We start from the raw sequence: 11,115 nt of genomic DNA, 5'->3' as shown, positions 1-11,115 counted from the left end.
ACTTTTTACACTTAGTGAGATGATTTATATTACAAATATTTTTGGCTTATTTTAGACAATAAGATTTAAAAATCTTCATTTATTTCTTAAATTTCGTGCCCAGTTAAATTAAGACGGAGGGAGTAATACATATGGTGAGGTTTATGCATTTTTATCTGAAGTTCAGACAAAGATGTTTGGACTCCAGTTACTTTTGCCAGAAATTAAACCATATATGAGCAGTATGTAGAGACTTAACTATAAGCTAATCTGAAAAACATGTGCCGATAAACTCATAAAACAACATTTTCGATTTTCTATAAAAAGATTATTAAAAGGAAATCAGGTAGAGTATAATACTAACCTTCAAATACATTATAATTTATATATATGATTCCACAAAATAAAAAATGCTACTTGATGACGATTACATCTCAGCATTCATACAATGACTTTTCAGTAAGATCCTGATCTTTTTTTCAATGCTTGTACCTTGGTAGACCTAGAAAAAATATATCTTCCCCCCACTCCCCTCCTTCAAGTTACACTTTTTGCAACAAAACAAACCATACTACTTACAAAAAAAATACTTCTAGCAAATGTGAAAGATGTTTCTGATCTAGTTATGATTGGTGGTAGAGGCAGAGATTCCGATAAGAGGAGTTAAAAAAAAATCCAAAAGTATCACATGTGAGAATTGAACTTATATTTATCTTATGTTAAAGGGATTTACAAATTTATATGTAAATCGAAAAATTTATCCTCTTTATGCAGTGTAACATTTCGACAGAGGAAATTTAGTATGTGTGATAACTTCACTACTGGTTATTATTGATAAAGCTGGTGGTGGAAATAAGAAAAATATTGAAAACATAAATAAGAAGAAAACGAGTCTCAGACCCATTAGTAGAAAAAAAAGGTTTTGTGCTTGGTCAATAAAAAAGAATCATGCTCGCGCTTTTGGGGGTGGTTGGGGGGGGGGGGGGAGGGGGGTTGTTATTAAGAATATAATTTAATTTAAGTAAATAAAGATGTGATTTATTTAACAACTTAAACGTTTGCTCAAATGGTCACACACTTTAACATATTATTGATCAACCCGATGAAGTTGTACACAAGTTGATATAGACATCATTACTTTAAAGACACATAACTACAAAAATAAGAACACATAGATAACAACCCAAAAAAAAAAAAAAGAGGGAAGAAATCCAGCTAGGCTGCTAAGAAACAAGTGGGCAGATAGTAGACATGATCTCTTTTTATTTGGTCAAAGACATGATCTCTATATACATAAACTTCCATACTGTCATAATTTGCTTGATCATCATCTCCTCCATATCGTCTTCCACTCCATCAAAGCAGGACAAAATAATAAGAGATCTAAAGGAGGGGTGGTGATTTGGAGAACATATATATGCATAACAAATACATAGTACTATATATATTTAAACATAGTTATAGACAATAAGACAAATTATACAAGAGAGAAAGATGGGAAGAGCGTTTGATGGGGAAAATGATGCTAAGAATATTGGCAGTGCTACTATTTCTTCTTCCCATGAATATGATCATGAAAAAGAGCTTGATGCTGGTGCCCTCTTTGTTCTTAAATCCAAAGGTATTATCTTTATTCTCTATTCAATATTTCATATTTATAGGACTTTTCTTGTTTTCTCTTCCCTTTCTCTCATTTTTAAACATTTCTTGTTTCCTTTTGATTTTCTTTCTCTCGTTTGTTTTCTTCCTTCTCTTTCTTTGGTTTATTCATTTCAGCATGAGAGGTTGTGATGGGATGAATAAAAATCCTTCATTTTTAATTAAAAATTTTAGTTTGAGCTATGAAAATAGAAAAAATCTTGACAATTAAGGAGTTCTTCTTCTTTTAACGGGTCTTACTATGTGAATTCATATTAATGGGGGTTCCAAAGTGAGCAGCACACATTAGGTCGGAAACCCAAAAAGAAAAGTAATAATTGCATCCATCGGCTATTTTTCGACTCTGCTTTTGAAAAATAATCATTTCGTCATGAAGTTTCAAATTGTATATCTAGTATTGTTTCATTTGTAAAATTTAAAATTCGGTGAAAATGACTATTATTTTTAGGTTGAAAAGTGATTGTTTATGAATTATTATTATTATTATATATTATTTTTTTGCACTTTTGTCACTTCGACTCAAATTATTTAAGGTTCATTTTGTGTAGTTCGATGTCCATTCATCACAATAAGATACTATTTCCAACCAATCCCTTCCATACAGAGTGAACATTATTATTTTTCAATTAATAGAAAAATAGCACACAACTAAAAAGATTCCTTAACACTATTATGAGGACTTTCATACTTAATAATAATGAAAACAAGATAGATACACGGAGTTTAAACAATAATTTGGAACTTTCTTGCAATGGGGGCTTTTTTTTTTGGTCCCTTATTTTGATTTATCACTAATTAATGTGCTGAAGCTTTAAATTTTGATAGTCAATGAAAGAGATATAAATAATGATTTTCTTTAATGAGATCGACCCATGGTTTATTTAACGAAACGATATATCTTGTTGGGGCAAGCACTTAGTGTTGCAACCGTATAATATTATATAGTCAATTATTTCTCCTATAAAACTCCTACAAACTATCTCTTGCGAAACCGAAAGGTGAGAGGCAGGGCTCGGTCTCAAGGTTGAATTGAAAGTCATTAGTCAGTCTAACTGCACGAGTGAAAGGCGAAAGTCAAGATTACGTGCAACCAGGTGTAACGTGTCAAAGGTCACCGAGTCGTCGTACCGAGACAAACTCTCAACGGATCCTCCGCGCGCTGGGAATACCTCTTCCGTGCGTCTTTCTCGTGGCGGGTTTCGAGAGGGAACGTACGATCTTTATTTCTTTGATCAACTGCATCCCCCCTTTTTTTCCTCCAACATTTCTTCTTAGGAGGAATGCCTGCCTCCGTATTGTTGACTCTAGGTGTTCAATCAAGGTGGATGCGCGAACACGCGCACGCTCGTCGTTGTGATTAACAAAAGAAAAGTTGAATTCTATGCGATGTTAATATAGGTACCTGAGTTTCTTAATAGACCTTAATTTATTAATCCCTTGAATAATATATTTTCCTTTTAGTATTTTTTTTAAAAGAAAATACCTTTCTATATTTAAAAATTATTTAACTTTAAATTTCACATTTTACTTTTAATGAGATAATTTATAGCAACACGAATATCTCCGCATTGATGTCAACAATTCTCCTAACAAAATACCACCTCTATTTATACCGTGCAAAACTTACTTTCACTAAAAATTGTAGAACCTATTCCAATATTATTTTGATTTTGACTACATATCCTATTCGGAAATAAATTAAGGAAACTAATAAATATCAAATTCTAAACAATTTCGGTTTGTGACTCCAGCTTTAAATTTGTCTTCAACAATTTTAGATTAGACATTTCAAAAATCTTTATTTCTTTTAAATACTTGCATCAATCAAATAACATCACATGAATTAGAGTGAAAAGTAAAAATTTATCTGCATCGCGTGTTTGCATCCAATCAATAAGACATGTGTCTTTTATACACAAGTTTATTAGTACTTAACCATGATTGCGTGACATATACTGTTACTTTATGTTTTAGTTAACTAAGACTAAATTGATTGATTAGAAATAAATATTTCACACAAGTATGTATTTATCTGAAGAAGGGAATGGTATTTTTATTGAGATAAGGGTCAAAAACACACCTCAACTATAACTTTTTTTTGAGTTTCATACCTAAACTATTAGAAGGTTGAGAAAACTACCTAAACTATCACTATCTAGTTTGCAAAACACACTTTAAATTATTCTTGAATGGCATGTGATATACACTCTCCATTTTATATAACAATGTTGCCAAGTGTTGTCCACGTGGATAAATAATGTCACAATGGCACCTACATGGAAATTTAAAAAAAAAAACTATTTGTTTTAAAAAAACAAACTGAAAAATAATAATTTTTGTTAAAAAAAAACTATAGAAAATAAAAAAAATAGTTTAAAAAATGGATTTTTTTTTAAAAGAAAAAATTTCACATTTTAAAAAAAATCAACTTTTCCATTTTTAAATCATTTTTTTTTTCTGATTTTCTAAGTTTTTTGATATTTTTTTACAATTTTTTTTAAATCCAGATTTTTTATTTAAATTCTGATTTTTCTAAAAAGAAAATATACAGTTTTTTTTAATAAAAAAATATTATTTTTTAATTTCCATGTAGGTGCCAAGATAGCATTACTTATGCCATGTAGATAATTTTTTTGAAAAAATTTCAGCTACACTTGTCTTTTGAAGAGTGAGTTCACACATTTAGTTCAGTATGTTTTACAAACTAAATAGTGATAGTTTAAATAATTTTCTCAATCTTATGATAGTTTAAGTATGAAATTAAAAATAAAATAAAAATTAAGGTGTGTTTTTTACCTTTATCTTTATTTTTATTCTTAGCAGCTTGCATTTGACTAGCTGGATTCATGCCACAAGCCCACAACTAGTGCTCTATAGATTTTTCTCTCTTTTAATTCTTTAAGCTTTAAATTATTTGCAAAAGAAATTCAAATAGTACATTAAATTGGGACATCTCTAATAAACGTCACCTCCTACAACAGTGAAATTAATACTATCTGTCAGTTGAATTGTCAAGTTTTCAGTCTCCTTCTTTTTTTTTTTTTTTTTTTTTTTTGTGTGTGTCTTTTTTTTTTTCTTTTTCTAATTTTCGATCGTCATGTTTAGCTAAGCTTACAAAAATGTTGACTGCCTAACAAATTTATTAAATTATTAGGAAAAAAACAAATAAACAAAGGTAGGAGAAAGGACTTCCCCTCCACTAGAAATTTAAAAATAGAAGTACACCTTAAAAATCAAAGCAACTTTATTTCAAGATTTATTAGGTCAGACTGCAATAATTAGTTTGAATTCTGGTAGCAAGTAGAAGTCCACTAGTTAGACTTCCACACTATTTTATTTTAATTTAAACAACTTTTCATCTATTCGATTTTACATGGCACTAATTTTTTTTTTAGTATGTTTCCCAAAAAAAAAAAAAAGAAGAAGAAGACCCTCTTTCTAGATTAATTGAAAAAAAAAAATTAAGCTTAAAATTTTCATGCTAATCTTAGGGTTGTTGCTTCTCGGGATCAGGATACTAATTCTATTGCAAATTTGGGATTACATTAATTCCATGTTTATTTATCGGTATTAACTAAGATTGGTATAAACTTTATACCAAAATCTTAGTATTACTTATCCCATATAAGACGTGAGATTATAATCCCATAATATCATCGGTGTGAATCAAAGGACCCCTTAATGACCTTTTCAACTTCAAAAGTTTTATAGCCCATACAAATTTCACAGCATGTTCAAGATTACAATTTTTAGACGTCTTACTTTATTTCTTAATTATCATGCCTAGTAGCGGAACAAAGAGTGTACTAATTATCCTTTCATACAGTGGCGAAACTATCTTTGTCTAAGGGGTATTGACACCCTCATTGAAATATAGCAATGTGTGCGCGCACGACTTTTTCATATGTTTACTTCTTTATATTGTGATTCCGCTTAGTAAAAATGTTGGCTACTGCTCCCATCGTTTAAAGATTATGTATACATTATCATTTTGTGACCATACAAACTATTGATTGGTTGCAGGATCATGGGTGCATTGTGGTTACCACTTGACAACTTCAATAGTAGCTCCTCCATTGTTAAGTCTTCCATTTGCCTTTGCTTCACTTGGATGGTGGGGTGGAATTCTATGTTTGGTGATCGGAGCTATCGTTACATTCTATTCATATAACCTCTTGTCCATGGTTCTCGAACACCATGCTCAGCTAGGTCGCCGCCATCTTCGCTTCCGCGACATGGCCAATGATATTTTAGGTACGTACATAACGTGGTTTATAATCAGATCAATCATTTGAGAGTCAACTACAAAATATTATTTGTGATAAATATGACAACCCAAAAACAAGGTAATAACAATCAAGATAATATATAGTTGGCCATCTTCGCTTTCGCGGCAACGACATTTTAGGTATGTACATAACAAAGTTTATGATAAGATATTTTGTAAGTCAACTACAAAATATTGAATATAGTACACGCGGAATATATAATAACCAAAAAAAAAAACAAGGTTGTAACAATCATGTAAAAATGTCATTGGCCGTCTCTGTTTCAGCGACATGGTCAACCGCATTTTAGATACGCAAATAGGTCTATATGAAAAAAGTTGTTGTCAAACTTTGGCTATTTGTATTTTCACGCTAATTAGATAGGGTATCCAAAGTCATATCCAATATTGTAACGTTTTGGGTTGCGTGCATCTTTCTTCTTTGCTTTGTGTTTCTCTGTTGAGTTTTCTTTCCATTTTAATTAGGTGAGGACGAGATTTTTTCTTTTGAGCATGCAGCCACCAAATTTGAAATTCGTACTGAACAATTAATTCATCTTCATTAGTTTTAAGCAAATAATCTTTGGATTGGAACATATTCTACATATTAACATTGGAAAAAATTGTTACACTTAAATCACCCCTTCATAACAAATGAAATTAGTAACTTGAAAAATAAGAGAAACAACTTGTTATAAAAGGTTAAAATACATTATATAATAGTATAAAAAAAATTACATTTTTAATGTGCATAAATTTCATCCTTTGAATTAGACCAATTGTTCACAAGAATAACCTAAAGTCAAGCTATGATTTTGGCCCCTCTGCATTTAGCACAATATTTTCTCCGTTGGCCAAAGTCCAAACTATCTTTTTTTTTTCCTTTCATGTCTTATCTTTTTTTTTGGGCCCATAATTGCCACTTAATTGTAATGAATTTCATTTTCTCAAGCGGATTGTCCTTCAAAGGCGCTGGTCTTTAATTTTTGTCCCTCAAATTGTTGTTTTTAACTTTTTCCTTCGCTTAAAAAGGTAGTAAAAAATATCTTGATAATCTGAATTCGAACGTCCGCTCAATAAAACATACAATTTTGCAAAGCAAGGCTTCGTGATGCCTTAAGACAAATTCTATCTTGTAAGGCAGAACTTATAAGGAAGAATTTGCCTTAAGGCATTTGCATTACGAAATTTCGCAAGGCAGATTTTTTTTTTTTTAACTCTGCTCGAATTCTACAAAAGTTGCCCAAATAGGCCTAATTTGTTATGAAATTCTGACTTACGATTTTTTTATACTCTGCTAGAGTTCAAACCCAGAATCCCAGCCGTATTTTCGACCGTTTAAAATGCCGAAGGATAAAAATTAAAGACCAATAATTTGAGGGATAAAAATTAAAGACCACCGACATTTGCAAGAATGACCCAATGAAATTTGTACATTTTCTTGAAGGCCCTTACATATTTATTTCTCTGGCATTATTTGGATTTCCTCAATAGTCAAATCTGATCATGAATTTTAACAGGACCAAGGTGGGGGAGATATTATGTTGGACCCATCCAATTCATGGTATGCTATGGTGCAGTAATAGGGTCCACTCTTCTGGGAGGACAATGTATGAAGGTGAGTTTTTGAAATAAAACTAAGCCCAAGGAGTTTGCATTTGGATATGAATTTAATTAGAAACTTCTCACAGAGTTTTTGAATAAGTTGAAGTTAAAAAATAGTATTTGAAAGTTGAACTTGTGTTTGGATATGTATTTTATTTGAAAAAAAGATATTGAAATTTTGTGAGTGAAAAAAGATTTTCAAACTTGAAAAACCATATTAGAAACTCACCAAAAAAAAAAAAAAAACAGAAGGAAAAAATCTGTTTCCAAACGGCTTAAGCTCAATGAAATATCGATATAGAAAATGGTTAAATTTCCTAAATAGTCATTTTTCAGTCACAGTCATGGAGTTTTAAATTTCACTAATGAAACTCCAGGAGATTGGCTAATTTTCAAAAATAAGGCTGAAAAGTGGCCAGTGGATACTATTTCTTCTTCTCAACTACTTTCATGGAGTTTCACCTGTAAATTTAGAACTCCATCCGTGACTATATTTCAAAAGGCAAAATTGGGTAGTGAACGCGGTTTCTACTATAAAAGGTATTTCATTGATCAAGTCCTTTAAAATGTAAGTAAAGCTAATAACTATTCACTAGCAACCTATAATGAACGAAAAGTAACTTGCTATAACAAGTTAAATTACATTGGTAATATTAAACTCTTTGGACTATCAGTATACCTTAAAGGCTTAAACCCCAGAAAGAATAGAAAATAATTTTCTTGTAGTATCTCTTTTATCTTTTTTTTATTTTTGTGCAGGCAATCTACTTGCTGTTAAACCCAAGTGGAGCTATGAAGCTCTATGAATTTGTAATCATATTTGGAGGGCTAATGCTGATGTTAGCTCAAATGCCATCTTTTCACTCACTTAGGCACATCAACTTGATTTCTCTACTTCTTTGCCTTGCTTATAGTGCTTGTGCCACTGTTGGTTCCATTTACATAGGTACTTAATTTCTATTGCAAAAGAATAAAATTATTTTTTTACCAACACTTATCAAGTATTTTTTGTTTGTTGACAAAATGTAATATATTTGCCAGGAAGATCATCAAAGGGACCTGAGAAAGACTATTCGATCAGTAATGATAAAGAGACTCGCATTTTTGGAATTTTTAATGCAATAGCTATAATTGCCACCACATTTGGAAATGGCATAATTCCTGAAATTCAGGTTAGTTCATACAAGAATAAATATTATTATTTGGCTCTTTTGCTTATCGACGATCATTTTACCAATTTTGAGCTAAATCAAACTAGATTGGTTCATTTCAAATAGCTCAAAATTCAGATAGTTAGGAAGCAAAGGGAAAATACTATACATGGTAATATTTCTCATATTAAAATAACAAAATGACACATTTCAAATGTTTAATTAACTAGCTCCGAACGCCTAGCAAGCAGCAAGAAAGCCTAGCAAGCAGCAAGAAAGAGCATTCTCTTGTAGCAGCACTACCTCATTAAATGGAGAGGACAGCTTTTGTAGTCCACTTACTTTGAAAGTTGACTAGTGAAAAATGATTTGTAAGAATTTTGGAACATAGCTGTAGATGGCATAACTTAAGGTGTCCTGACAACTGAACTTGCAAGAAAGTTCACTGTAACAGTTGTCTTAGACAAATCCCAAATCAAAATGGAATGAAAAAGTTAGTAATCATATATGACGAGTTAAGAATTCAATTGTTGATGCGCTTCTCAAGTTAAAGCCCAAGGAACAAATCCATTAGGTCCATAAACCTTGAGATGGTCCAAAAGAGGATCGGACCAAGGCGTACAATACCTTATCAGTTGGACATGAACCGTTACAGTAAACCGATAAAAAACTTTGGTTGCTTAAGTATGTCCTCTACGTGCTAATATATATATTGTTTAATGATGACATAGATTTCTTTGTTAATGATATTAGGTTTAAAATTGAAATGTCCAAGGCGTACAATACCTTAACAGTTGGACCTGAACCGTTACAGTAAACCGATAAAAAACTTGGTTGCTTAAGTATGTCCTGTACGTGCTAATATATATATATATATATATTCTGTTTAATGATAACATAGATTACTTTGTTAATAATATTAGGTTTAAAATTGAAATGTTAGCTGAAATATGTTCTCGAGCCAACCATCATAATTGTGATGTGATTACAGGCAACAATAGCACCGCCGGTGAAAGGTCAGATGTTCAAAGGGCTTTGCATTTGTTACGCAATGCTTTCAACAACATTCTTCAGTGTGGCTATTTCTGGATATTGGGCCTTTGGAAACCAAGCTGAGGGCCTCATTCTCAGCAACTTTACACAAAATGGCCACAATCTAGTCCCAAAGTCATTTATCTTCATCACCAACATCTTCACCATTCTCCAATTGTCGGCTGTTGCTGTGGTATGTATATACCTTGCCCAATTAATTGGCAGGGGAAAATAATTTTTACACTATCAAGTTATTTAAAAGATTGCTACATATTGATAATTGTCTATAACAAAAGTGTTAGGATGTCTCACAAGTCACAATGTTGGTTGACTGATTGGAACTTTGTCTCTTTATATAATCTTGGATAATTCTCATCTCATGAGCTAATTTTTTAGATCGAATTAGGTTCAAATTCCATTTTTTAATTAATATGATATCTAAGCTAGTTTCATCCAGATTCTTAGTTTACCCGTGTTGCGCTCCATGTTTTATTATTCATACACTAGATTCCAGTTCTGAACGGGGTAAAACTCACAAATAACCACTTTTCAGTCTTTGTAATTGAAAAAAACTGTTGTGATGGATTTTCAAGTTTCACAGGTGAAACTTCCAATATGCTGTCGTGGATTTTCACCTGTAATATTTGAAAGTTTCTAAGGTTTCATGCGTGAAATTTGGAACTCTATAATAGTGACTATTTTTCAAAGACATACGAAAAGTAAGTGGGCGCAATTTCATTGTCCTAAACATGCAGGATTTTACAATGTCCCACATTTTTTGAGGTGATAAGTTATTGTCTCTTTATATAGTCTAATCCTAACCTTGTGGACTAGCTCTGAAATTGTATTACGCACGAACTTCATCTTCTTAACAAAAAAAGTTAGCTTTTCCAGGAAAAAGGGAAAATAACTTACTACAACAGGTTAAATTATAAGGACGTTGGGACGGTGCATAACAATTTTACACCAACGTTGTAAATTTCGCTTGTGCAGGTGTATTTGCAGCCAACAAATGAAGTACTAGAGAGGACATTTGCAGATCCAAAAAACAGTGAATTCTCCACTCGAAACGTAATCCCACGCCTTATTTCTCGATCAATTTCAGTGATAATATCGACTACAATCGCAGCAATGCTTCCATTTTTCGGAGACATAAATGCAGTGATTGGGGCATTTGGTTTCTTGCCACTTGACTTTGTATTGCCTGTTATTTTCTTCAACTTGACATTCAAACCATCAAAGAGGAGGCCAGTTTTCTGGATTAACATGGCAATAGCAGTGGTTTTTTCAGTGTTAGGAGTTATAGCAGCTGTTGCTGCTGTTAGACAAATTAGTCTTGATGCCAAAACATTTCGATTATTCGCAAATGTATAAGCTAACCAACAGAGTTGATTGCCTGAATGATCACTCAACTTATGGTAA

At 31.8% G+C, this 11,115-nt stretch overlaps 1 protein-coding gene across 1 annotated transcript; it reads left to right on the top strand.

Moving 5' to 3' along the window:
* The first annotated feature begins 1,162 nt into the window (after nt 1-1,162).
* LOC132600519 (GABA transporter 1) lies at nt 1,163-11,115 on the top strand. The gene is made up of 7 exons (XM_060313740.1): nt 1,163-1,600; nt 5,662-5,892; nt 7,426-7,523; nt 8,270-8,456; nt 8,552-8,682; nt 9,653-9,886; nt 10,687-11,115. The coding sequence occupies exons 1-7, from the start codon at nt 1,474-1,476 to the stop codon at nt 11,065-11,067; spliced, it is 1,389 nt and encodes a 462-aa protein (XP_060169723.1). The 5' UTR covers nt 1,163-1,473; the 3' UTR covers nt 11,068-11,115.

The sequence above is a fragment of the Lycium barbarum genome, chromosome 6, assembly GCF_019175385.1.
Source record: "Lycium barbarum isolate Lr01 chromosome 6, ASM1917538v2, whole genome shotgun sequence".
Classification (NCBI taxonomy): Eukaryota; Viridiplantae; Streptophyta; class Magnoliopsida; order Solanales; family Solanaceae; genus Lycium; species Lycium barbarum.
The sequence above is the reverse complement of the archived record's forward strand: the minus strand, read 5'-3'. Positions and strand labels throughout refer to the sequence as shown.